This window comes from Pongo abelii, chromosome 8 (genome assembly GCF_028885655.2).
Source record: "Pongo abelii isolate AG06213 chromosome 8, NHGRI_mPonAbe1-v2.0_pri, whole genome shotgun sequence".
Lineage (NCBI taxonomy): Eukaryota > Metazoa > Chordata > Mammalia > Primates > Hominidae > Pongo > Pongo abelii.
The window spans coordinates 119,464,299-119,491,551 of record NC_071993.2 but is presented as its reverse complement, the minus strand read 5'-3'; the positions used below and the strand labels follow the sequence as shown (position 1 = coordinate 119,491,551).

The 27,253-nt window shown below is 39.5% G+C and overlaps 3 protein-coding genes and 1 long non-coding RNA gene across 33 annotated transcripts in view; 1 reads left to right on the top strand and 3 right to left on the bottom strand.

The window, feature by feature from the left end:
* VTI1A (vesicle transport through interaction with t-SNAREs 1A) overlaps positions 1–3,624 on the bottom strand; it is a 378,702-nt gene extending 375,078 nt beyond the window's left edge. For 18 of the 19 annotated variants that reach the window (XM_054522863.2, XM_063727746.1, XM_054522865.2 and 15 more), the window contains exon 1: positions 3,343–3,561. In XM_054522863.2, the coding sequence (XP_054378838.2) occupies positions 3,343–3,436 (94 nt within the window). In that variant the 5' untranslated portion in view covers positions 3,437–3,561. Of the gene's footprint in view, positions 1–3,342 lie in introns of all 19 variants that reach the window. The other variant, XM_002821147.5, reaches the window with a different exon arrangement.
* On the bottom strand, positions 49–3,229 carry LOC112135241 (uncharacterized). The gene is made up of 2 exons (XR_002916534.3): positions 2,314–3,229; positions 49–1,921 (listed from the first exon to the last, which is right to left on the bottom strand). It is a non-coding gene; the product is annotated as an uncharacterized LOC112135241 (long non-coding RNA).
* Positions 3,220–26,224, top strand: ZDHHC6 (zinc finger DHHC-type palmitoyltransferase 6). 7 transcript variants are annotated; one of them, XM_054522862.2, is made up of 12 exons: positions 3,543–3,674; positions 5,183–5,663; positions 7,224–7,315; positions 8,493–8,652; positions 10,137–10,298; positions 12,391–12,444; positions 16,322–16,489; positions 17,511–17,552; positions 18,272–18,417; positions 18,503–18,549; positions 22,339–22,391; positions 25,190–26,224. In XM_054522862.2, exons 2-12 carry the CDS (start codon positions 5,397–5,399, stop codon positions 25,241–25,243), a joined length of 1,245 nt encoding a protein of 414 aa, XP_054378837.1. In that variant the 5' UTR covers positions 3,543–3,674; positions 5,183–5,396; the 3' UTR covers positions 25,244–26,224. The 7 variants fall into 7 exon arrangements, with proteins under 7 accessions (XP_024110017.1, XP_054378837.1, XP_002821195.1 ...); XM_063727743.1 differs by lacking the exon at positions 3,543–3,674 and adding an exon at positions 3,983–4,116; XM_063727744.1 differs by lacking the exon at positions 3,543–3,674 and adding an exon at positions 4,101–4,234.
* The window catches only part of ACSL5 (acyl-CoA synthetase long chain family member 5), a 52,893-nt gene continuing 48,981 nt past the window's right edge, over positions 23,342–27,253 (bottom strand). For all 6 annotated transcript variants that reach the window (XM_024254246.2, XM_024254247.3, XM_024254245.3 and 3 more), the window contains 4 exons: positions 25,302–25,445; positions 24,417–24,518; positions 23,921–23,992; positions 23,342–23,555 (listed from right to left, as the gene is read on the bottom strand). In XM_024254246.2, coding sequence (XP_024110014.1) covers positions 23,415–23,555; positions 23,921–23,992; positions 24,417–24,518; positions 25,302–25,445 — 459 coding nt within the window. In that variant the 3' untranslated portion in view covers positions 23,342–23,414. The remainder of the gene's footprint in view (positions 23,556–23,920; positions 23,993–24,416; positions 24,519–25,301; positions 25,446–27,253) is intronic.

Here is a 27,253-nt window from a genome sequence, read left to right as displayed (position 1 = left end):
ACTCACCCATCTCAGTTCGATTACTAAAATTAGTTAAGATTCAAACACTTTAAGAGCAAAATCTCTTTATTGTTTAAAAAATATCACAGAGTAATCAGATTTCTTTCTTAAAATAAAATTTTTAAATGTTCACTCTTCTGTTCTCTTTGGAAGCAATACTTTAATACATTGTAACATGCACAGCACAGAGTAAAGTTCATTTCAATAGATCTACCCACTCTACTTGAATTTAAGTTAAGTTACTATGCTGGGAGAATTAACTGCTTTGGCTGGAAAGTTTGCTCCAATTTTCATCCTTCTTAACTCAAGTAAATTATAGTTCACCTCCTCTGGGTCACTTTTAGCTGAACACTGCACTCGCTAATGATGCCCAGAGAGAGAGATTATAATTACTTGTCATCAAACTATTTTTGCCATGGTTATATATATTAATGTCTGTTAATCTACAGACATACATCTGAAATTCATAACTACATGGATATATTTTTCATCTTTTTCTATTTATCAATTGGAAATAGATTAAAAAAGGGGCAAGCACAAGTCATTAAGAGGGCAACTACTGCATTTTTAAGAATTATGATTAGACCAGGTGCGGTGGCTCATGCCTGTAATCCCAGCACTTTGGGAGGCCCAAGTGGGCGGACTGCGTGAGCCTAGGAGTTTGAGACCAGCCTGGGCAACACGGCAAAACCCCATCTCTACCAAAAAAAAAAAAAAAAAAAAAAAAAAAAAAAATCAGCCAGGCACAGTGGCTTGAGTAGTCCCAGCTACTCGGGAGGCTGAGGTGGGAGTAGCCTTGAGCCAGGAGGGAGAGGTTGCAATGAGCTGAGATTGCGCCATTATACTGCAGCGTGGGCGATAGAGCAAGACCTCATCTCATAAAGAAAATAAAAAGAATTATGATTATTCAATAATACAAGTCAGTAAGTACTTTTCCAGAGCCAGCAATGCAGTCTCCTTTCAACTGTAATGTAGCTCCTGTGTTTGGGCCTTACATAATACTACAGCTAAGGAGAGGCATAGTTTTTTTTAATTTATTTATTTATTGAGACAGAGTTTCGCTCTTGTCGCCCAGGCTGGAGTGCAATGGCGCAATCTCGGCTTATCGCAACCTCCACCTCCCAGGTTCAAGCGATTCTCCTGCCTCAGCCTCCTGAGCAGCTGGAGTTACAGGCATGTGCCACCACACCCCGCTAGTTTTGTATTTTTAGTAGAGACAGGGTTTCTCCATGTTGGCCAGGCTGGTCTCAAACTCCCGACCTCAGGTGATCCATCTGCCTCGGCCTCCCAAAGTTTTGGGATTATAGGCATAAGCCACCACTCTCTGCCCACAGTTGTATTTTTAAGGTACTGAATTCAAAAAGTTTCCTTCTATGTGTTAAGAATTGTTACATTAAAATATAAAGGCAAGAAAAAAATTGTAACACGATCTGTTTTCTTGGAAATTTACAACTTTGTATCCAAGGATGATTTTGTTACCTTGTAAAACAGCTTCCCAATACAAAAGCTAATAACCCAAAGAAATGTTTCTACTGCTAAAACAATTACAATTAAAAATGAGTAAAACTCTAACTGGAACCACAAGTCCTGATACTCTGAGGCTCTGGGACTCAATTCAAAGGAAGTAGTCTCCAACAATAACAAAAATCAAGATGATCTCCGGCAGTGGAGAAAAGCAGAACTGAAGAGAAGAGGCGAGGTGATGTATCATGAAGAGATGAGGCCATCAGCCACTTTCGACACAAAAATCTCTGAGGCAGCAGAGCTTGGTGGTATATACTACCTTGGTTCTCTCCTCTTGTTCCCTTACTTGGACTCATAAACCTCTTTAAGACATCATCCATCTCCTCCAGAACTAACTGGGGACTTCAGGAGATGAGTGGGGTGTAAGTTCAGAGATCCTGGCTTCAAGCAAATATCCCTATTAACAGAAAATAGGTGAGGGGAAGAAAAACAAAGAAATAAGGGAAGAAAATTACTTATAAACACGTACGTTTTGGGGGAAGTAGGGAAAGGGAAAGAGGAATGACAACTTAGGTCCGGGAGAAATTACTGCTAGTACCAGGACAAGTGGGCAAGTGAAGTGCCCACCAATCCGCAGATTAATGAGCACATCCCCCTTTCTACACTTTATATCCTGGAGCTAGGGTAGGGACAAGTCTAGCAGCCAGATGATGGTTCAATTTCCCTAACAAAACTAAACAAAAATGTAAAACCCTTTTCTGTAATTAACTACTCAAATCTGTAGAGAAAGATAATCCCGGAATCAACATTTTACAAACCAAAGTTACAAAAGATCATATTTATATTCACCTGCTCATTCACTTATTTTTCTGAGCCCCTAATAAGTAAACGCCAAGGAAATCAGACACAGCTCCCACCTTCACATAGTTGACAGTCTAGCACAGAAAATAAGATGTGCTAAAACACAAAAGCAAACACAAAAACAAAAACATTTCCAGATGGGAGATGTGAAATTTTTTAAGTGTGAAAAATTATCTTGTACCAAGTTTTACATAAAACTGGGTTATACAATAAATCCCCAAGAAGGATGAGAAACAAGAAATGGGGGTGGGGGATATGAAAAATACTAATGCTAATACAGCAACTAACACCACCAAAAGGGGCTTTAAATATGTTATATAAATTTAATCTACCTAACAACCCCATGAGAGAAGTACAATTTTCCCCCATTTACTAAGAAGGAAAGTTGAAAGAGACTAAGAAGTCTGCTTAAGAGGCCCAACTTTTATTTTATTTTATTTTATGTATTTATTTGAGACGGAGTTTCACTCTTGTTGCCCAGGCTGGAGTGCAATGGCGAGATCTTGGCTCACTGCAACCTCCACCTCCCGGGTTAAGAGGCACAACTTCTAAGTGACAGAGGTGGGATTTGAATCTAGGCACCCTGATTCTTACCTCTATTTTGCCACATATAATTATAACAATATTATTACTAACACAATAACGCCGCTGTAGATTGTAGATCCATAAACTACGCACTTTCATTCATTTTCTTTGAATACTCACATCTCTATAATTTACAAACGAAAACATTAAGACTCTTAAGACGTTAAGAAACGTTTCCAGGTTATACAAGTTACAAGGAGGTGGAGCCGGGATTCGAACTCAGATGGCTCAGATTCCGAAGGCTCTTTTCACGGCACCCCACACCCAAACTTGACTCCTTACCCTCAACCAAGCCAAGCCCTATCCCTCCTGGGAACAGCCGGCACCACCCACTCCAGCCTCGCGCCTCACAGACACACTCGGGCGGTGTTCCACCGCCCGCACCCTCCCAGCTCTCCCCAGCACCCTCGCCCAGCCGGGCAGGGCTCTCACCAGGCGGGAGTCGTGGGACCCTCGCAATCTTGCTAGTGATCTCTGCAGTGAGCACCGCGAAGTCCTGCTCGTAACCTTCGAAGTCGGACGACATGGCGGCTCCGGAACGAGTGGCCCAGGCCAAAGCCTAGGTCAGGGAAGGGGACTCGAGGGGCAGCGAGGGGCAGCGAGGGGCCCCGCGGCTTAGGAACCCCGGAAGGTGCCCCCGAGAGCAGAACGGAGAACCGGGGACAGCTCTCAACCCAGCCGCTTCCTGGTTGTTCGTCGCTATCTCGGTTCTCCGGAAATTGGGTTGCGTGCGTGCTTTATTTTCCGCTCCGACTTTAAGATAAGTAAGTTCGCTAAGGAAAAGCGCCCCAATTAGTGGCCCCCCCCAAAAAGCGTATGAAAATATGCAGGTTCTGAGGGATGATTAGAAGCGTTTTTTATTCCCCCTTCGTGTTCTGGGAATCGTCTCCGGATCCACACGCTACAAGGCACAGGAGCTTGCTTCCGGAGGGAGGTTTGAGGCGGCGAACCTCCGGAAGTGACAGTAACAGAGACTGCGCAGGGGGCCTGAGCGGGAGAGTCCTGGCGAGGGCGCTGGCCGAGAGGCGGTCGGCTTGTAGCAGGTCCCGCACTCCAGCCTCTCGCTGCCAGGGCTTGCTCTCTGCTTGTCCTGGACTGAGGTGCCCATGACGGAGTCATCCGAGGAGGAAAAAATCTGTTCCGGGTGAGCCCAGGCCGCCCCGGATATGCGATGGCTGAGGAGCAGACACCAGGGACCACACTGAGGTGGGAGTCAAGGCAGAGAATATAAGCACGATTTTAGTGGTCTTTGTCCCACCAGAGTGGGAGCAGGCTCTCCTGAATGTTGAGACCAACCTGGCTTACCAGGATATTTCTTCCTTGGGTGAGGATTTATTTCTAAGCCCTCTGCTCCATGACTCGGGCGGGAAACTGAGGCACAAGTCAACAGCGTCTGCTGCGTGGTAGTCTGTATTATCCATGTAGCTCAGATCCTCTTCCAGATCTGCAGATCCAGTCCAGGCAGAGATGCCCTTCCACAAATCTCTCCGGAGCTCGCCGCCCTGCCTTCCGTTTCCCTCGCTCCTGGAGGCACTTCCTCTTCTTTCTTCCCTCGAATCTTCTAATTCAGGTTCTTCTATATACTCTTCTGGTCATCATTTCACACACACCACACACACTCTCGCTCTCTCTCCTCCCTTCCTTTCCTTGCATGTTCTCTTTGCTTTCGCTGTTGCTCCTTTACTTTTGGGCCAAATTGACTGTTCTCTTGATGTTTGGGTGGCGGGGTCGGGGAGACTGCAGGCAAATGGCATAGACCATGTCTGACTCACACTTGGCTTAATTCAAGACTTCATAAGAGGCAGCTTAGAATTTCATAAAGGGAGTTCGTTGACTTGCCTTCTATTATGGTTCACCTGTTACTTGTGACCTTGGTCTAATCACCCAGCCTCTCTAAGACAATTTCTATTCTATGAAGAAGGAAACTGAATTAGATCAACTCTAAGGTCCTGATTCTCAGTTCTAAAATTCTTTGTCTTCTCAAACTATTCAGTAAGCGTTGGATGGTGACAGTCCCCTGACAAGCGGAGAAGGAATAAAAACAACTATTTTGGAATTGTGTATCCAGTTTGCATGCCATTCAAACTTGTACCATATTTTGGATAAGTCAAAAGTAATTCTTTTTGACATTTGACAAGATATGCATCCCAAAGTGTAGTGCACTTGTGAGATGCTGTTGTGTAGGTGTTTATTGTAGTTAACAAGTATGGTATGCAATAAAGGTTTTGTTTTGTTTTGTTTTAACTGAACTTTCCCATTTTGTTTTCTTTAGGTTGGGTTTCAGACCAAGATACTGGATTCTCCTAGTTAAGATAAAAAGCTCTGGGTGCCTGACAGTGAAAATGGTGTAATCTGCGTTAACAGTTCACAGCTTGAAGGCATGACAGTTAAAGAACACACATGGACTTGTGGCACATGGAAATGTGCGCACAGAAAAAGGAAATCTATAATTCTTTAAAAGTAGGAAGGCATTCTTCCTTGCCAAAATGGGTACATTCTGTTCAGTTATCAAGTTTGAAAATCTACAAGAATTAAAGAGACTGTGTCACTGGGGTCCCATCATAGCCCTTGGTGTTATAGCAATATGTTCTACAATGGCCATGATTGACTCTGTGTTGTGGTATTGGCCCTTACATACAACTGGAGGAAGTGTGAATTTCATCATGTTGATAAATTGGACTGTCATGATTCTTTATAATTACTTCAATGCCATGTTTGTCGGTCCGGGCTTTGTCCCTCTGGGGTGGAAACCGGTAAGAAAGATTCTGTAAGACAATGAACTTTAATGATAATCATATATTTGGTTTTTGCCTTATCTGCTAACCAATAATACCAAACACAGCCTACTGTTTGTCTTCATAGAGACTAAGTATATTACTCTAATCACCGATCATTTAGGCTCGGAGACTTTATTTCATATCTGTTTGAACACATTGATCCAAAATAGCATTTTCCAAAGCAATTTTATTGAATATTTGCTCTGCATTAAAAAAAAGATGGAGTCGGGGTGGAGGTGAGATAGGTTCATGGTCAGAAGTTTAGGAAACATCACATGTCACACAGTGAGGTTTGGCTGTAGTACCTTTTTTCAGGTAATACATTAACATCCCTTAGAACTGAGAAAAATGCTTTAGAAACTGCTGGTTTAAATCATAAAGTTTTAAAATCATTGCCCTGAAAATATAACATTGGGAAGTATAGTCCAAATCCATTTATAGCTTAAAAACTACTGGGAAATTTATGCTTATGAATATCCGTGTTTCCTGCTAAGGGACCACACCTAATGGCTTGTCAGAAAGGCAGAATCTTGGGCTCCACTTCAGACGTACTGAAGCAGAATCTTTATTTTAATAAAGTGCCCAGGTGATTCTTAGGTATATTAAAGTTTGGGAAACACCGGTGTATATCATGTGCTATGTACTATTCAAAAGTAGTACAGAGGAGGGTAAGACACAATTTGAACTCTGAAAGAGCTTATAACCTAAGCAAGAAACAAACGCACTTGTGCAAATCACTAAACTATAAAGTAGAATGTGATGGGTGCTGTTAAAGTTAGAAGAATTGAGCATTTTTAGTTGGGGACCTGAGGGAGGAGTGGGAATTTCCAAAGGAGATGGTGAAGAGGGCATTTCAGGTTGAAAGAATGGTGGGACCACATATTCAGAAACAGTAGACAGCCCTGTGTGACTGGGGAAAAGATTATGTAGTGCAGAGACAGCTGAAACAAAGGCAGATCGTGACAGTCTTAAATACATGAGAAATTGTAGACCACAGAAAGTTTTAGGGGTTTTCAGGCAGAGTCTGACACAGTCAGAGTTGTATTATAGGAATATTATTTTGACAGTACACAGTTTGTGCTAAAGAAAAACTACAGTAAAGGAAACTAGTTAGGAAGTGATTAAAATGGCCCAAGAAAGGGGTGGTGATGGGTAATGTTAAGGAGGGAGCAGATTTCAGTAAGAGTATCAACTCATGCTTAAATCCTCACTCTAAAATACCTGCTAAATTGTCAGCTACCTTTTTCTGAACTCCTGAATCCACTAAGATTTGGGGTAAGTAGAACCAACTAGTGACACTGAATTTAGGTGGAGCACGAGGAAGAAAAATTTAAAAGGACTTCTGGGTAATTGGGAAAGTGATGCTGCTCTTACCAGAAAACTGTTATTTAAAAGTATTTTAGCTCAAATAAGAGGACTGGAAATGCAAGTTAAGATTCCCTCCTTCCCCCGTCGCCCAAAAAAGAAAATCATACCATAGGAATCATACTTATGTTCAAGTATCTGATGCATTTTTGTTTCTGTTTTGCTGCCAAGGAAATTTCTCAGGATACCATGTATCTCCAGTATTGTAAAGTCTGCCAAGCATACAAGGCACCACGTTCACATCACTGCAGAAAGTGTAACAGGTACCTGTCTTTCTTGCTGTTCAGCGAGGACTGATCAACTAATTACTGATGTTTTCATTGTTGCTTCTACTACATTAGTGCTACTTCTATTCACTGCAAGATTACCATATTATAAAAAATACTGTCAAAATACTTGTGTCCATAATCGCCATTTTATACTTAAATTATCTAGATAATAAATAGATTTAATTCTTCTTTGTTACAAGTGAAAAGATTTTCCAGAAAAATACAGATTTACTTTGCCTCTTGTCCTGCAAGAACAAGGGAAAAAGTTATACCTTAAGTTTGTTTCCACGTATCAAGATTAATTGTGTTAGTCGACTGCCATCTGGACTAACTTTAGAATTGTTCTGAGTCTAAATTATAAGGGAGATCTGCTTTTCCCATTACTTATTGACAAACATTTACACTTTATACAAATCTAATAATCCAGGTGCCTATTATCACAAACGTTTTAATATCAAAAACTTAATCAGAAGAAAACTGTTAAAAATATGAAATAACCTGCGACCTTTTTTAATGAACAGCTATAATCACTGATTAGTAAGAAATTCAGAGAACCGTTGAAAGCAAATAAAGTTTTGTTTGAGGCCAGAACATTGTCTTCTCTCAGCGGTAAGGAACAGATGCACGGCAAGACTTTGCTTATTATACCATATCTTATATTCTGGAGTTAGCTTGCTTAGCTCAGAGATGCATTAACTAAAGGATACTATGAGAACAGGAAGGAAGTTACATGTGTCTGTTTGAGCCCATTAACCCCAATGGAGGTTTATAAGGGATTTGTTGAGTCTCTATTGTAGGTCACTTGGGTCACTGCACTTACAAACTAGAAGAAAACCAGGAACCATGCTCATTTCTTTATAATGAGCATTATAAAGAGACCCTCTTTCAGTGGGTCTCCTGACTTCTTTAAACAAATACTTGTAGCTGACATCTTTTCCTCAGAAGCTGTTAGAAAGCCTGCCCTTTCCTGTGCTGTTTAGAATTTAAAAGGAGTCACTGTTCATAATTGTTTAAAAGCTCATAAAGATTTTTCTTTCTGTTCCATGAAGTATAATTCTCCCGTAGCTCATGGACATGCTGGATTCCTATTTGCTTGATCTTTTGAAAACCAAAGTTATTTAAAGTAGACAGGATTTTCTGCCTCATGTTTTATGTAAATTTTTCTTGTTAGATGTGTGATGAAGATGGACCATCACTGTCCTTGGATCAACAACTGTTGTGGTTACCAAAATCATGCTTCGTTCACACTGTTTCTCCTTTTAGCACCACTGGGTTGTATCCATGCTGCTTTCATTTTTGTGATGACTATGTACACACAGCTTTATCATCGGGTAAGTGAAAATGAAAATGTTTTGTTATAAAATCATCCATGCAAGATTAAATGGTAGTTATCAACATTTAAGAGGTTCCTTTTGGAAGTATGCTTTCTGTGATTTAGTTGGGGAAATAGAACTTTGTTTTACTGGTATATGGGTTCCTTTTTAGAAAGCATTACAACTTAAAGATGAGGAAAGATTATTTGTTCTGAAAACTTACATGCTGTAGTTGAAGCTGATAAATATTTTAGTACTGTATATGTAATTTGTTAGACTTCAAACTTAATAGTTATGGAAAGAATAGAAGAAAAAAGACAACACTAGTGCTTCCTACTTCCATCCCGTTCATGTGGCAAGTTGTAGTTCTTTGTTCGTTTCTGATTCTAGTGCCCTGGAAGGTGGCTCATGGAGCAGATGCACACCATAAAATATAAACAGATTAAACCAACAAGAGATCAAGTTGATTTATGGGCAAGTAGTCATGAGATAAAGTTCAAGGGACACAAACCTCCCTAAAGGGCCTTGAAAGTAAACGAGAGACACACACCTGATGGGACTGCCAAACTGGAGAGTCTGTCCTTTGGGGAGGGGACAGCCCATATTTGATCTGCCAGCTTGGGGTGTTTGGAAATTCTAGCCCAGAAAAATCTGAAAATCTGGATTTTTATGTGAAATCTCATGATTTTTAAATGTTGGCACCTAGTTCTGAATGTTGAAACATTATGCAGGCCAGGCAGCACACATCTGTGGCCATATTTGGCCTGCATTTTATCAGTTCTTCATCACTGTTTGTAAAACATGAGGGAAGAAACAACTGAATCCTAGGCAGCACTTGTCACTATGGAAGAATACTGTGGTGTAGAATAGCAAGAGAAGACAAAAGACATAGTTCTGGTTTAGATTAGTGTCTAGTGTTGTTTATGTATGTTAATGTTGGTAAGGTCTCCTTGACACTTTCTGAGGAAACAACAACAACAAAAAGTAACATTTGAGAAAACTAAGAATGATATCCTGCACATCGGTCCAAGCTCGTTACAATATTAATGAAAAATAGCTGGCCCGGTGCAGTAGCTCACGCCTGTAATCCTACAGGCCGAGGTGGTGTGGATCACAAGGTCAGGAGTTCGAGACCAGCCTGGCCAATCTGTTGACACCTGTCTCTACTAAAAATACAAAAAATTAGCCGGGTGTGATGGCACATGCCTGTAGTCCAGCTACTCGGGAGGCTGAGGCAAGAGAATCGCTTGAACCTGGGAGGTGGAGGTTGCAGTGAGTCGAGATCGCACCACTACACTCCAGCCTGGGCAACAGAATGAGACTCCATCTCAAATAAATAAATAAATAATAAATAAATAAAATAAAATAAAAATAGCTGTGTTTGTGTTGGCCACAGGGCCATGTTGTCATCTCTTTGATCAAGTTGTTTTACATGTCACAGTAGAGTCTGACCAGTTACCATAACCAAACATTTTGTGTGTGTGCTATTGTTGCTGTGATAGCTCTCCTTTGGGTGGAACACAGTGAAGATCGACATGAGTGCAGCCCGGAGAGATCCTCTTCCAATTGTTCCATTTGGATTAGCTGCATTTGCTACCACCTTGTTTGCCTTGGGATTAGCTTTAGGAACAACCATAGCTGTTGGGATGTTGTTTTTTATCCAGGTAAGCATCTCAATTACCTTGAGTCAAAAGTGTCCAGTTGTTGGGACTAATTGAACAAGAAAGAGATAAAGCCTGTATTTAAGTGTGCAGTATGAAATGGAAATTATTTTTGCTTATTTCATTTAGGTAACTAATCTCCTTTGTATTCGTCAGATAATTTTGATTTAATTTTGCCAGAATTTCTAGGTATTGATTTAGTTTTTAAAATGTTAACTTCGAGTTAGGTAAGTTCTGGAGCACTTCAGAATTGAGAGAGCTCTTCTCACCTGTACAGTCTCTCTTGCTCTTCACATCCACCCCAATAGAGGAGTGTTACAGTTTTGCCTTCCCGGCAGGTGATTAATTCATTGATTCTCAAAAGGGTTAAGTGACTTACCCAATGTCACCCATTCATGTACTTGGTAAACATTTTCCCTTCCCGACGGATGATTAATTCATTGATTCTCAGAAAGGTTAAGTGACTTACCCAATATCACCCATTCATGTACTTGGTAAACATTAATGTTATTTTATAATAGTATATATTTAATAATAGTAATCATAATATAGCTAACATTTATTGAGCACTTATTATGTGTAAGGCACTGTTTTAGGCACTTTACATGTATTAGCTCATTTAATCTCCATAACAGCCCTATGATAAAGATGCTGTTTAATGCCTACTCTGATGAATCACTTTACTAATTTCTAAGGCTACAAAAATGATAATGAAGAGGTAGCTGCCCTTAGGAACTGACAGTTAATACTAAACAGTTAACTAATACAGGGCCATATGTACATCATAGATTTATGTGCACAGTGCTATGAGAACACAGAGGAGGAGGACCTGGCTCTGAAGGGACCAAAAACCATTCTTTTTTTTTTTTTTTTTTTGAGACGGAGTCTCACTCTGTCGCCCAGGCTAGAGAACAGTGGTGCGAACTCAGCTCACTTCAACCTCCGCCTTCCAGGTTTAAGCAGTTCTCTGCCTCAGCCTCCCAAGTAGCTGGGATTACAGGCGCCTGCCACCACACCCGGTTAATTTTTGTGTTTTTAGTGGAGACGGGGTTTCACCATCTTGGCCAGGCTGGTCTTGAACTCCTGACCTTGTGATCCACCCGCCTCAGCCTCCCAAAGTGCTGGGATTACAGGTGTGAGCCACTGCGCCCGGCCCAAAAACCATTCTTACGACTTACTGCATTCACGTAGTTCATTCATTCATTCATTGAAGGCCTACTGTGGGCCAGGTATTATGCTAGGCCCTTGGAATATGATGTTAATTTTTGTTGTTGTTGTTTATTTGTTTGTTTGTTTGTGACAGAGCCTGGCTCTGTTGGCCCAGGCTGGAGTGCAATGGCACGATCTCAGCTCATTGCAGCCTCCACCAAGGCTGTTTCTAACATACTACACTGTCTCTCTGAAGGCACAGCCAGACTTTAAGGGAACTCTTGGTTTTAAAATAATCTGGTTTTGTTTATACTTTATTATCGTCTACTAGCCTGGGACCAAAGTCTTTGAAAAATTTTCCCCAGTGCCTCTAATTTAAAATCATATTAGAAATAAACTAAGGTCCTATAATATAAAAGCCTATATATGTGGAATCAGTCATATCTAGGAAAATCAAATAATAGAATAAAGACTGAATACATTCATTATTTTTAAGGCAAGTGAAATATTGAGGTTGACTGAAATGAGTCACTGTTACTTCTCATAAATAGATTAATCATAAATTTAAAGTTAGTTAAAAATAATGATAAAAGATTTTAATAGCAAATTATAAGTAAGCACTGATTAAATGGATTATATCAATGTTTTATTAAACCTTGCTCTGAAAATAGTACTTATGACATGAAGTTTGATTAACATACTGGATTCAGATTTGATTATGGATGGGTGTAATCATTGTTACGGAGAGGTACCATGGTGCAGTAGTTTAAGAACAAGGACTTTGGAGTCAGATGGATGACGTGGTAATTGTGGTACTTAACCTCTTATCCTTGGTATCTTTGTCTACGGAATGGAGTAATAAAAGCTATCTCAGAGAATTATGAATATGATAAGCTTAAAGGAACCAAGGTCACATTATTAAATTTTACTATCATTTAATTTCCAGATGAAAATAATTCTCAGAAACAAAACTTCTATTGAGTCATGGATTGAAGAGAAGGTAAATTTTAATAATTGTTTCTTCAATATTAAAAAAGTATATTAATAAAGGACTGGTAAAGTCCTGAATATTAATAAAGTCTGTTATTAGACCGGATTAACGAAAAGTGCCTAAAAGTGAAAATGTGGCTGCCAAATGGCTACCGTAAGTCATTTGCATGCCACATAAAAGGTGAATATAGGAAACATTTTTGTTCATTCTGTAACTCCCACAGAAAGATGCTTCTCATACACCCTGAGTGGTCGCAGAGGCCTAAGCCACACGTCAAACCATCTGTTCGTTGTCTCTTAGACTAGAGGAGAAAGCAGCCCATTTGGAAAGGAGCTTCCACCCTACCAAACTGCCATCAGGTTTTTCTCAGTGTTTTAGACATTCAGTGAAGCTCCTAACATTTTGCTCATCACGGACCTCACAACGTCCAATACTTCATACTGTCCATTGTGATTCTAGCGTGAAACACAAATCTGACTACCCTGCTCCGTGTTTAAAACTTCTCAGAGCCTCACCATTATTCCTGTGGCAGGGGTTGAAACCCAAATACCTGCAGGGTCTGGGCAGATAACGTCCATGAAGGGGAGCAAGCCTGTATACCAAAGAACTGCCTGGCAGACCAAGCTGATTGTTGCCACAGGGGAATATTCACAATTTCCAAATTACAAAATAGGGAGAAGAATAGCATCGTTTTATATCTTTACAAATCTCTTTAGTATCTGACTTAAGAGAAAATGGTTGGATTCTCACTTCTGCCTTCTGTCTGTTGAGATATGCTGCTTCGATTGAAGTATGTGAAGATCTAGCCTCACACAGATAAGTAGGTAGAAAAGGATAGAATATTTTAATAGGCCTTTTACATAATAGTGGATGTTCTTCCGTATTACATTGAAAACTTGACAAGTGATTTATCAATAAGATTTTTATACCTTTTTATTTTAAAACTCATCAGCCTGTCTTGCTCTTTGAATGAATCTTTTACCAATATGTGGTTTTATGTAACATCAGGCATTGGTCATTTGGCAAATACTAGTTTACTGTGTTATGTAGATTTTCCAAACGTTAAACACCTTTCATTATACAATATCCCAAAATTGCATTCACTTATATCAATATATCATTTTTATGAGAAAAAAATCCTTAAGTATTGGAAAGCTGTCAGGCTCACAGTGGTAGATACAAGGTTTTTTTGGTTTTTTTTTGTAATTCTAATATACATCTGAAAGCCTTAATTTTTTACTATCAACCCATACTGTCAGTCATTTCCCTTGAAGTGACTGCCTGACTGTTCATTTTTGAGAAAATGTTCACCAAGTACTGAAGTCTGAATAACCTTAGTTTGCTATATTACTCATTCTTTCAAATAAAAATAGTGTTACATTAAAAAAGCTGGCTCTACAGCTTTTGTTAGCTTACAGCTTCACAACTATTTTCCTTGAGATGATCATTCTACTTGGGCACACTTTATGTATACTTCTCATTTTGTCACACAGACTGTTAAAAATAAAGGACATCTCCTTGAGAGTTGAGATTTAATATGTAAAAACAATTTTTACTGCTTCATCAAGGACATTCTTACATGAAATTGCTCATAATGACTACCAACACAGTTTGGTGCCACTGCCTTGGTTTTTGCTAAGATGCCAACAGTTTTATTCACCATTGCAAATGTCAACACAACAAGAAGACAAATAACATTTCAGTATTATGATGAAAATAGCTTGGCCTTGCTGACCAGCAAGAAAAAGTCCTGAAAACTCAAAGTGATATATAAAGCATGCTTTGAGAACCACTGATGTACAGGTTGAAGTCTGAGCTTCTGAGCTTCTACATAAATAAGACCTTTTATGACTTTTTTTGTTTTCTGGTGACGGAGTCTCGCTCTGTTGCCCAGGCTGGAGTGCAGTGGCACAATCTTGGCTCGCTACAACCTCCACCTCCTGGGTTCAAGTGATTCTCCTGCCTTAGCCTCCCAAGTAGCTGGGATTACAAGGTGTATGCTACCATGCCCAGCTAAGTTTTGTATTTTTAGTAGAGACAGGCTTTCACCATGTTGGCCAGGCTTATCTCAAACTCCTGACCTCAAGTAATCCACCCGCCTTGGCCTCCCAAAGTGCTGGGATTACAGGCATGAGCCACTGCACCTGGCTGACTTCTTTTTATCTACTTCTCCAGCCTCATTTCCTACCCTTCTCTGCCCTGTCTCACACTTGATACTAAATTACTCATAGTTTGTACATCTTATGCTTCTGTATCCTTGCACATGTTGTTCCCTCTGCCTAGAATGCTCTTCCCTCTCTTTTTGCCTGATTTCTTGCTTCTCAAGACTTAGTTAAGGTATTTTTCTCCCAAGGACCCTTCCTGGATACTCCCTAGACTTGGCTAAGTACTTTTTGTTTCCTTTGTTCCCTTTTCCCATAGCATCTACCACACCCCTTCATCACCTTTTAACACGCAATATTGATAGAATCCTAACTTCATTGAGTGTTTCTGTTAGGCAAAGACATGTCTTAGTCATTTTATAAATTACTCTTATATTTACCAGTTTTTCTTTGTAAATAGCCTAGATCTCTTTTCTTTGGAATTCAGTCCATTTTGAAGACTCTGAAGCTTTGTTTATAAAAAAGAAAATGAAATTATTCTTTACTTTCTGGGGAGGATGGATTTATATAACTTAATAGATTCATATGCATTATAGCTTAATAATTATTTTAGTAAATAGTTAACTTTAATATCACTTAAAAAATAATTTCAACATTTTCCATAAAACATTGTCCCCAGATAATCAAATATTTCAAAGTATCATTTCTAATAAGCATAATAAATATATTGACATTAGATTAACATTTTTTTTTTTTATTTTTGCGGATGACCAAGGCTGCTTATAAACCGCCATGCTACATTTAGAAATTACCTCAGATGAGATTGAGTATGCTGAATGGTATGGCCATAGACTAGAAATTATTTCAGAACGGGCACTTTATTGCTGAGTAAAAAATTCAAACAAATGACCATATTAAATTTATAGGAAATGTATAGAAATTACCAGACACTATATACAACAAATTTGAAGGGGTTTGTACACTTATTGTTAAAATAAATAATGTATCTTTGTACCACTAGGTGTCAGTGGAACTTAAGAAATCCAAAGCCAGTTTATTTCTTTAAGTTAAAGCTAACAATTTAAATGCCTGGAATATAATTTATGCAAGCTGAATAGTTATGTACATGCATAACATGTACATATAAATGCGTATATAAATGAGTTATGTATACATGTGTGATAGTATAAAAAAAGAAGGAAGATCTCCTGTATATATCTGCTAGCTTTAAAAAATGTTTTTCATAAAACAACTCTCCTATTACACCTTTCCTGGCCGTTCCCATGGGCATCACTGCCACCCAGGATACAACTGTTACCCTCTGATACAACTGTTACATTCTGGTGCACCCCACAGAACAGTTCTATCTTGAATAAAACAGTTCCATCCTGAATAAACCCCTACCTTTCTCCTGAATCTGTTTATCTGCATCCCCTCTATATACCTGAATTGTTTTGTATTGCTGAACAACTAGGAGCATTGAGGACTTTTTATGTATGAGATAAAGTTAGCTAACTCTTTTAATAAGCCTTTATGGGTGCTTATTCCTAAAGAAACCCTGTCAGATATTTCCTAGCTAATCACATACAAGGTTGGTGTTCTATATCAAGTTCTTCCTGTACTGTGATGAAGTTGTCTGTTGCTTCCGTGTACACTAATATTACAGCGAGGGGGAAGTATTTTTATGAATGCTGGAAACTTGAGAAATAAGTGTTCTCAATAACATATTACTGCAGGCCACTTAGACAGAGGCACCTGCCATCTTATATCTTTGTTACCCACAGGCTAAAGATCGAATTCAGTATTATCAACTGGATGAAGTCTTTGTTTTTCCATATGATATGGGAAGTAGATGGAGGAACTTTAAACAGGTATTTACGTGGTCAGGGGTCCCTGAAGGAGATGGACTTGAGTGGCCAGTAAGAGAAGGCTGTCACCAATACAGCTTAACAGTGAGTATTTTTGTTCAAATAGCCCTTCCTTTTTGCCTCACCTTCTTTCCCTTAACTCCCCCTCAACTCAAGTGACATTTTGTAGTAAAATAAGTAATACGAACGTTTTCACTATGTCAAAATGAATCTAATAATTCTAAAGCACTCCTTGTATCATGTCTCTCCCTTTATTTCAATATCTCCTTAACTCTCTATACCTGTGAGATAAAGTCCTGATACCTTAACATAGTTTTATGAAATCTGGCCAAAAATTACCTTCCAACTTACAGTAGCATATGAATTCCTCATACATTCCTGTCACCCAACTTTGCCCACAATTTTTTCCATCTTATATGACCTCCACTCTATCTAAAATTATTAAGACTCATTCCAGTCTTACCTCTTCCATAAAGTCTAACCTACCCCCGTAGACTCATCTGAATGTGGCATTTAATCACATACTACTCTATGGTAGCTCATGAAGTCTCCTATTTTTATTTAATTCTGGTATCTTATATCTGTAACTTCATAAGATTCTAGGACAGAGATCATGAGTTATCTTTATTTCTCCTATTATATGTAATATAGTGCTATTTAATAGTAACTATGTCAAATTAAGTTATAATGATGACTTTTATTCGTTCATTCGACTTCATTATTAAATGTTCTTCATTATTCATTTGTAGTTTGTCTGCTATGTCTCTACAGAATCAGTGAATCTCAGTGTTTTCACCTGAGAAGCTTCATGAGGGCAGAGAATATACCCACTGATCCCTGGGCCACAGTAAGCACTCTAGGAATATACACAGATGAGGACATTAGAGAGTGAATAGCGAGAAGAAAACCTCACTCTCAGCCTCTGGTTCTTAGCATAGGGCCTTTTTTCCATGCTAAAACAACCTGTGGCCTTTAAATTATCAGTAACTTGAAATGCTGGAAAATTGGGGTTTTGCCATATCACTCTGACAGTTGATGAGGAAAGGCTATTTTTCAACATTGAGACAAGAGACTTCATTTTTTTCTTTTTATTTCTTCCAAACAGATAGAACAGTTGAAACAAAAGGCAGATAAGAGAGTCAGAAGTGTAAGTACTTCTTTTGCAGTGGTAATTTTTTTTTTCTTTTGTTAGGCTCTGTACTTCCACACAGTTTTTTTAAGTGACTGACTAGAAACCAATTGTTGGCCTGTATTAAATAGTATTCCTTAATACATTTGCTGAAATTTGATGCAGTTAACTTTTGTTTTTATTTAAATAATTGGGACTACAGGTTGGGAGGAATTTAGTCAATTTATATTGCCAACATAGGAAAATAATTATCCTCAATACAGCTCCTTAATGTGAAACCTATCCTTACAACTATGTTGTTGGTTATGATGGCCACCAGCCACATGTGGCTGTTTTATTTAAATTTGTTAAAATTAAATCAATTTAAAAATTCAGTTCGTTGTTTGCATTCACTACATTTTAAGTGCTCACTCAATAGCTACATGTGTCAAGTGCTGCTGCATTGGATACTACACATACAGAACATTTCCATCATGGCAGAATGTTCTTAGCCCTGCTCTAAGTTTAATTCTTAGCTATGGGCTTGAGAAGAGCAGTAAGAAAAGCCTTGAGAACAAGAAACATTAGTTGCCTCCCAGGGAACTGGGTGCATGGGGAACTGGGAGGTTCCTCTAGAAGGGGAACTAGAAGGCTTGTCACTGGATATTTTGGATCTCCCTTTAAAATTTGAAATTCAGACTTAAAACTCAGATATCATGGGTGAATATTTAAAGGTTTCTTCTGATCACTGATGACAGGTTCGCTATAAAGTAATAGAAGATTATAGTGGTGCCTGCTGCCCTTTGAATAAAGGAATCAAAACCTTCTTCACAAGCCCCTGCACTGAAGAGCCTCGAATACAGCTGCAAAAAGGGGAATTCATTTTAGCCACAAGAGGTTTACGGTAAGTAATAGAAGTACTGCATTTCTTCAATGGCAAAATTAATATCTAGCCTAAAAAATTCATTTTCATCTTTTAAATATTTCAGATACTGGTTGTATGGAGACAAAATTCTTGATGATTCCTTTATAGAAGGTATGGAAATGGAAGGGCATGTTTAAAGGACAAGACTATTAGCAATAATTCCAGATTTTACAAGAATAACTTTTGTAAACCAATCGTGCCTTAATGCATTAGGGGAACTGCATAGAAGGGTATATCACTAAGCAACAAAAGGAACTTCCTTATATATTTCTCTATAGCTCTTGTATTTTTCAGGTCTTTTTAATGATAGCTAACATTTGAGCTCATAACTTAACTATGTGACAAGTACTTGTATAAGTGCTACCCTTAAGGTGTAAAAGTCCCCAAGACCTTGGAGGTAGGCACTATTATTTACATTTGATTGAGGAAACTGAAGCACAGAGAGGCAACTTGCCCATAGCTATGCACTGAAAACAGATGGAGCTAGGGCTTAACCCCAAGCAGTCTGACTCCAGATTCTGTGCACCACACCCCTGTGCTATTTGCTCCCCCCACTTTGAGCATTTCTCTTAAGTTGTTATAAAAACCAGTAGATTGAAACTTTGTGTTTTTTTTTTCTTAATTTAAGTTTTATAATTGTTTCTTTTTAAAGTAAAGATTAGCTCGGGATGTTCTTTAAAAAATAGTTGGGGTTAATCATAAATTAACCTCTTATGATGGCCGTGATATAGAAATGTATATGTTAGGCCAGGTGTGGTGACTCATGCCTGCAATCCCAGGACTTTGGGAGACCAAGGCAGATGGATCACTTGAGGTCAGGAGTTCAAGACCAGCCTGGCCAACATGGTGAAACCCTATCTCTACTAAAAATACGAAAATTAACCAGGCATGGTGGTGTGCGCCTGTAATCCCAGCTGCTCCAGAGGCTGAGGCAGGAGAATCGCTTGAACCCGGGAGGCGGAGGTTGCAGTGATCTGAGATCGTGTCACTGCACTACAGCCTAGGTGACAGAGCAAGACTCCATCTCAAAAAAAAAAAAAAAAGAAAGAAATATGTATGTTAGAAAACGTCTAAAAAGGAAATTTACAAAGACTACAAGAAGATAGTTCCCTGGAAAAGACAGTGTGATGATGTGCCAAAAACACCTTTCCTGATCATACACATATAAGTAAACACCCATACCAAGTTCCCCCGACTCTGGTTAGGAGCTGTCTTTAACCACATTAGTCCCTATTATGGATCATCGAATTTGGGAAATACCTGTTCCTAGCTTGTTATGAACATTTAAAAACCTTATTTTTTTCCCCTTCAAACTGCGTATAATAGATAGCAAAGGGGGGAATAAAAGTCTAACTAAAAGCTTATTAATTTGAAGTAATAGGACTTACTGCTTTCAGTAATGTCACTGTCATCCATCAGACTATTTCACCTCAATTTCATTTTCCCCCTCAGGTGTTTCAAGAATAAGGGGATGGTTCCCTAGAAAATGTGTGGAAAAGTGTCCCTGTGATGCTGAAACAGATCAAGCCCCAGAGGGGGAGAAGAAAAATAGATAGCTGCTGTTAAAATGAAATTATCCTTTAAGTCTGCTCAATTACTTGAAAATTGTACATATTACTAAAGAATTATGCAATGAGCCTACTCTGGTTAAGATGTTCTTTTCCTCAAAGGTGCCCTAGTGCCATGATTTAAATATTTTTATTACCATTTTGAAATGGAGAAGCCATTCTGCATATGCCTTTGAATTCCTGCCCCTCTTTACCACCTCTTCCTCCCCCTGAAAGGAAAAACATTTCATCCAAGTAAGTTAACGGCATTTTCTGTAGGATTTTCTTATGCACTGCACACTCTGGACCTCACCTGCAGATACAGTTCCCCCCTTGCCAGGAGCATCTGCATGTGGTACTTCTCTTTTCCCTCAGTTGATGTTTCTTATATGATATTCTAGATACTATAGAACTCAATTTGTCAGATTCAGTATAAGCTCAGATTTTGTTACCTGTCTTTTAATAATGCAGATTTTGTCAAATCAAATAAAGATCAATGGATGTTCTGTATAATCAGTTTTTATTTAAAGCATTTTTCTTTTTGCTGACTAAAGAAGTTCATCTTAGTTCCTTATGGAAAAACTGCTCTGCTGCCCTGTGGACAACTGGCATCTTAAAACGTGGCTTAAGACATGACACACTTGCTTCAATATATTAACCCTATTAATGGGATATTGCGGTCATAGTGATGGCAGTGGATGGCAGCGGTGGCCTGAGAGGGGTTGAGGGGGAGCCGTGATAGGCAGGAGCCAAGCGTAGCTACAGCTACGCTGTCCAGCCGTGGCTGCAGACCCGGGCATCCCTGTGCTCTAGGGGCCCAGGGGAAACCCTCCCTCCCCCCTACCAACTGCCTGGCCTCTCCCTGTTCCTGGCACTCACTCTGCAGCAAAGGTGAGGCCAAGCCCGGGTGCTGTCAGGACCTGACCAGGTGTACGTGAGCTCTGAGTGGTGCTGACACACCAGCGCCCTGCCGCCTAGGCCCCCTCTGGACTTTGGGCTGCTGGCCACAGAGGTTTCCAGCTGGGGAAGCAACACCCCAAGGATCCCGTGGCAGTAGTGTTTAGACTTTAAACATAGTGATATCAAACTACTCAAGTACCCTTGAGTAAAAAACTGAAGCTTGTGTGAGTGGTAGGATCCAAGCTGGTGGGCTTGGATGCTTAAGTTGGGCTTGTCTAAACATAACAGTGGAATCACAGAAGGAAAGAGAAAGCCTATTTCTCTGGACTTCAGAAACCTTTCCAAGGCAGGGAATGTGAAGCGTTGGGGGCCAGGCCTGTAATAGTTAAGGATAAGGGAAGAGCACTTGGGAATTCAGCAGTGAACAGACAGGTAAAATATATGTAAGATGGAGTCATGTTATTGTGAAGCAAGAAGGTAGGACAGTCTTGAGTTGGCATTTGAAGCAGATGAGGGGACAAGTCATGTGCTTTGGGATATTTGCATTTTAGAGACAGCAGCAAGAACAAAAACAGGCTGGACCTGTGGCTGACACGTTTGATAAACAGGAAGGTAACTAGTGAGGTTCAGCTGGAATGCGTGAGGGGAGAATAGGAAAGGAAGTGAAGGCGAGAAAGTTAAAGTGATAATGGGAGCTAGACTTTAAAAGTTAATTTCTGCCTACCCTTTTGTTTCAGATCCTTGAGAATAGACATTTCTCTGGCTTTTCTGGGCTCAAAGTCTAGAAAGACCATCCAAGAACATTCTTTTTAACTCCAGTTGGAGAAAAGAATACTATTAATATTCAAGATTATAGTTAGAGTACAACAAAGATGGTAAAAGAGAATGGATATGACTTGTGCTCAGTTGGAGTTTTGGCTCAGCTGGTATTTGTTTTATTCTTTACAGCTACGGAATAAGAAGGTTTGGTCTTCAGAACTTACTTTTCTTCACTAGTTAACCTGTTTGCAGACTAGAACCATCTGTGGATTTTCTTAATCCCAGTGCCCAGGCTGTATCCGGCCATTTAAGCCAGAATCCCTGGAGTGGCACCCAGGCATTAGTGTCTTTTTTTTTTTTTTGAGATAGAGTCTCGCACTTTCACCCAGGCTGGAATGCAGTGGTGCCATCTCAGCTCACTGCAAGCTCCGCCTCTCGGGTTGATGCTATTCTCCTGCCTCAACCTCCTGAGTAGCTGGGACTACAGGTGCCCGCCACCACGCCCAGCTAGTTTTTTGTATTTTTAGTAGAGATGGGGTTTCACCATAGTAGTCAGGATGGTCTCGATCTCCTCACCTCATGATCCGCCCGCCTCGGCCTCCCAAAGTGCTGGGCATTAGTGTCTTTTTAAACTTCCTAGATAATTCTATTGTGTACCCAAGTTTAAGAATAGATACTGTACTTGATTTTTAAGGGGTCCTTAAGACTGATTTTCATCATGGTCCACAAGGCAAGAAACACCACAACGTAAGTATCTGTAATAGTTTATTTTAAAGACTTTACATTTACAAGTAGAAACAAAGTGTGTTATCTGTGGGTAAGGTTGAGCAGGAACTCTAATCCGAGGGGGGGGGAGATCAGTTGGTTCCTTCACAGAAAATAAGCCTGTTGTGTGGGCATCTTGCTTGCCTGTAGATCTTTGTTCCCAGTTCAGGAGGTTTTTTTTCAGTGCTTGCTTCATTTACTAGAAAAGTTCACTGGGCCCACCTGTCAACTCCTTCCCCTACAGCTTCCAGCTCAGCAGCAAACTGTAGGGAACAGGTTTACTCCCCAGTTGCTACTGTAAATAATGCTTTAAGAACAGCATTCCTTTTGGACAATATGTCATAGACCCAATTTTTAATACTCCCAAGTCAGAGATCTAACTAGAGAGTTTAAGAAATGTTTGGTACGATCAAACTTTTCCCTTCAGTACACAATTTAATTTACGCAGAAGAGCATCGGAGAAATTTGTCTCATAGATATGATTGACATGAGTGATAGGCTAAAACTAAAATTTTAGTGGTTTGTGGAGTGGCTAGAAAACATGAATTATAAGCAGTTTTTCAGAATTTAAAAATCTTAGTTTGAACAGTAGAAGATGTAAATAAGCATTGAGACTGTTGGCAAGTTATGTTTATCAAAAAACAACAAGGAAGAAGGCACAGAGGGTCCCTTTGACCCTTGAACTTGTGGTTACTTATAGTATTAAGGTTGGAAATCATGAGGAAGGGCACAGAACATAAACTGGGATCTTGAAGACAGGCATGTTGATAAAAGTAGCCCTAAAGCCTTAATATTAGCAACATCGAAGATGGGAAAGACAGGATTGATTTATTTGGGAACTAAGTTTATACATTATATGTCTCTCAATATAAAATAAAAGCTATGGCTTTAGAGTTTAGTAGGTTAAAAAAAAATAGGAAAGGCAAAACAAATGTAAGAATAATTTTTAATCCATTTTCTCACAAGCAGTGCACAGTGGGCCGGCAGGTACTTAAGTACCTTATCCTAATCCTGGATGTGCTCATACAGGCTGTCAATTTGGGTCCGAAAGTATTTGGAAAGCTCTCCCCGCTTTGCTTTCAATGTTGGTGTCAGGAGCCCATTTTCAATGGAAAATGGCTCTGGATGAAGAAAAATGGCTTTGACCTGGAAGATGAACACACACACATCCATGCTCGTTAGTGATTTGGACTTCTCTGCAGAGCCCCCCGACTGCTCTGTGAAGAAAGTGAGGTTGATGCAGTCAAAGGGTAAAGGTAACAGTAACACATGCCCATTCCCACAAACAATTTGAGAAAGTAATGAGTAGGGAGAAGGGAGAATGGACAATAAACAGCAAAAAAAAAAAAGGGACTGTACAAGTAACTACGAAAGGTCATTTTGTAGTTAATGGCACAAAATCTAAAATCAATTCCTTAGAAATTATACATTTAAACCTCATTAGATGGAAACTTTAAACAAAACTTTCTAATATGACAAGAGGCCAGTATAACATCAGTGGTAGTACACACCTGTTCAAAGGTTTTAAGTCCACTTTCTTTCCCAATTTTCTGCAAGTCTTCTAGAATGGCTTCCCTTACAACCTAAGAATACAAAACATCACTTAAAGCATGGCTGTTTCAAAAAGAGCCTGAAGGGCTAAGCATGAACCAACTCAAAGTGCCTGTCAAAGCCGTGCCGTATGAAAGCAGGAATATAAAACTATGCACAAGCACATCATATGCCCAATATTGAAAGAAAAACTGAGAAGAAAAGGCACATCCAAGTGTTAACAGTTTTCTCTGAATAGCATTTTTACTCTTCTTTCCCAATCTTTTCCCACAATGAACATATTATTTTAAATAGAAAAGAGAGTTTTATTTTTTAAACTCTCCATTCTATCCCCAAGTCTCATAAAACTTCAGTCTGTTTGGGCTGCAGCCACTTGTGACAGATGCAGGAACTGGTGAGGCATCCCTCCATGATGGGCCCATGGGTGTGCATAAAGCTTTCCTAGGCAAGACTTACTTGGTTTTGGCACAGTTCCTCGAAGGAGCCCTTCACCCCAAGCTTGGCTGCAAATGAGGGAAGTACATCTGTGTCAGGAACCACCACTCCTACTAAGGATGACTATGGAAAGGAAATAAAAGATGCAAGGGCATGAGAGAAGTCATGTAGGGATGTCCCCCAGTAGTTAAATAAAGCAGAATTATGTCATTGTAATAGTTATTTCCCCAAAACCTTAAATCCAGTACTAGTGTTTTTCTCACCATACATTTTCAACACCCATGGAACTGTAATCCCATTTTCCCACTCAATATCTCATTACAAAGATGTTCCATTCAAATCTGATCCTTCAACATTAAGCTTAAAGCACTTCTGGCTTGTCCATGTCAACTCTCCCCTTGTCCCCCAAAAGCTACATTTAAGCACAGTGTGTATAAATCAGTTTGTTGTTTTGGGATAAGGAGTTCCTTAAAGCTACGTTTAAGCATAGTATGTATAAAACAACAGTTTGTTGATCACACTTTTGTTTGTTGTTTTATACATATTGCAACAGCTTGTTGTTTCATACATACTGCACTTAAACATAGCTTTAAGGAACTCCTTAAGGAATGGGAACTAACTGCAATGTGGAGCTCATTTTTTACTGAATCATTACCTTTTAGTATAGCCATTCTAAACAATTCTACTGACTTGTGTACAATGTCCATCATAGTTTCAAATTTTTTTTAATTGAAATTGCCTTATTTGAGGTTTGGAATGTAACTTCATTTTTTTTTTTTTTTTTTTTTTTTTAGTTTTATAAGCTTGGATCTTCTCATTCTGAACCCAACTATACAAATTTCCTGTAGCTACAAGAACCAGCATGGTTTGTGACTGAAATGCGCTATTGTTAAAATGATATATTACCTGTAAGCTCTCCCCATGTACAAAAATTTGTAACACTGGTTGACTCCTGTTGTAGATATTTTCTATCTTCTCTGGCGCAATGTATTCTCCTTGGGCCAGCTTGAAAATGTTCTTTTTACGGTCGATGATCTTCAGAGTTCCATTCTACATGAGACAGATAAAAGTATCAGTATTTTTGAGCCACAGAGATGATATCAGTGGGGAGAGTGGTGAAGTCACAGTCATCTTTCTTCTCCAAAGCTGATTTCTCCAGAGACTTTTGAGCTGTCTTTCATTTCTCTTTCTTGGCTTTGGTGAAAGGGGAGGGAAGCATCGTGCAGCAAGAACCTGTCTTTACTGTATATCTATGTGGAGAGTCAATGTGCAGCCTCAGAGAAAGTCTCCTGGATCTGCTGGAGTTATGCAAATTGATGCCTCATCCAAGGAAGAAATTGCGCAGCTCTCAATTTCCAATCACTAATTTCCAATTAGTTCATTTTCAGAACTCTCAGCAATAGAGGTGTTGTCTTTTGTTTAGACTTTTGATTTGATTTGAATAGTTCTCCCACTGTTTGACTCCCTGTTATGTTTTCCTCCTTGTTAGATCTGGGAGCAGGCTCAAACAGCTCCACTGTGCTAATCAAGCAAGTCAATTACTGGGCTTGTTAGGACAGCAACAGGGCTGAGAGGACTCTGACCAGCCACCAAAGGTCATTTGCAGCTTCATTTCTCTGAACTAATTGGTCTGAGGAGCTTAGGTCTTTAGGGATTTGAATTGTAGAATTGGGAGAAATGGCAAATACAGTCCACATGCTAACACCCTAAGTAGGGCGACTACCTAAACCAACTCTGGAACTATCACAAGGCCGACTCGATAAATTAGCCATCAATTCAGCCTAACGTTCATTATCTGAAAGTGATTAATAAAGTGCAGCCTTCTATAACCCTGGTGCGGGGACATATCTATTGCTTACATCCTAGGCTTATTAGTGTTATTTAATTCTGTTACTAGATAGAAACAAATATATTAGCAAGATACTACCAAACCCAAATCAATAAAATGCATCATTAGGACCAGTGTTCTTAAAAGTTACATTGTCAAGCATTCCTTAAATCTCACTTAAATCTTAAATATTGATTGAGCAAGAAAGCAGTTTTAAGTTCTAGTGACATTCCCACTTCCCCAGCACATAGTTAAGACAAAACTTTTGAGAGGGAAGATCTTTTGGAAAATCCCATCACTGCCCTTGCAATAATTTCCTTTCTTCTTAGGAAAACTAATAGCAACTACTGCTAATTATCAAGCTATGCTAAAAATATGTCTCTGTATCTTCGACAGAAAGGGGCTGTGAAGGTCAATGAGAGACAAACACTAGCCTCTGCAAACACTTGGTTTAGAAATCCTTCTTCCTTGTTTTGATATGCCTGTGAGTTAATAGGGAGGATACTTATCCCAAGAAACTCATAAGAGGCAAAAGTTGTGGACCAACGGCATTATCAAACCAAAGTTTTTGGGTTTTTGTTTTGTTTTGGTAGACACAGGGTCTTGCTATGTTGCTCAGGCTGGTCTCAAACTCCTGGCCTCAAGCAATTCTCCCTCCTCAGTCTCCTAAAGTGTTAGGATTATAGGCGTGAGCTGCCACACTTGGCCTCAAACCACAGCTTCTGCCTCAAGAAAAGTTAAGGGGGAAAAAAAAAAAAGGGACAGAGTAGTACATCTCCCTTCCCCTTTCCTAGAGAAGTCACCTAATTTTTCCTTGGCTGGTAGCAAATCTATTTCATTGCAGGGGACCCATGCTGTGCAGGACCCTGATGTGCAGGTCTACCTGACCTATTAAAGAATCCCACCTTCAGTTTGGGTCTAAAAACCGTGCTAGGATCACTGACTTACTGCTTGCTGGTTGTATATTTGATAAGGAATAAGGCAAGAAGAAAACACTTCAACTGGTCTACATCTTGGTGTCCTCTATAAC

Coding starts and splice junctions, on each gene's coding strand:
- ZDHHC6 (XM_054522862.2), top strand. CDS start 5,397: ATGGGTACATTCTGTTCAGTTATCAAGTTTGAAAATCTACAAGAATTA. Junction 5,664..7,223: donor TCCCTCTGGGGTGGAAACCG/GTAAGAAAGATT, acceptor TTTGCTGCCAAG/GAAATTTCTCAGGATACCAT. Junction 8,653..10,136: donor ACACACAGCTTTATCATCGG/GTAAGTGAAAAT, acceptor TTGCTGTGATAG/CTCTCCTTTGGGTGGAACAC.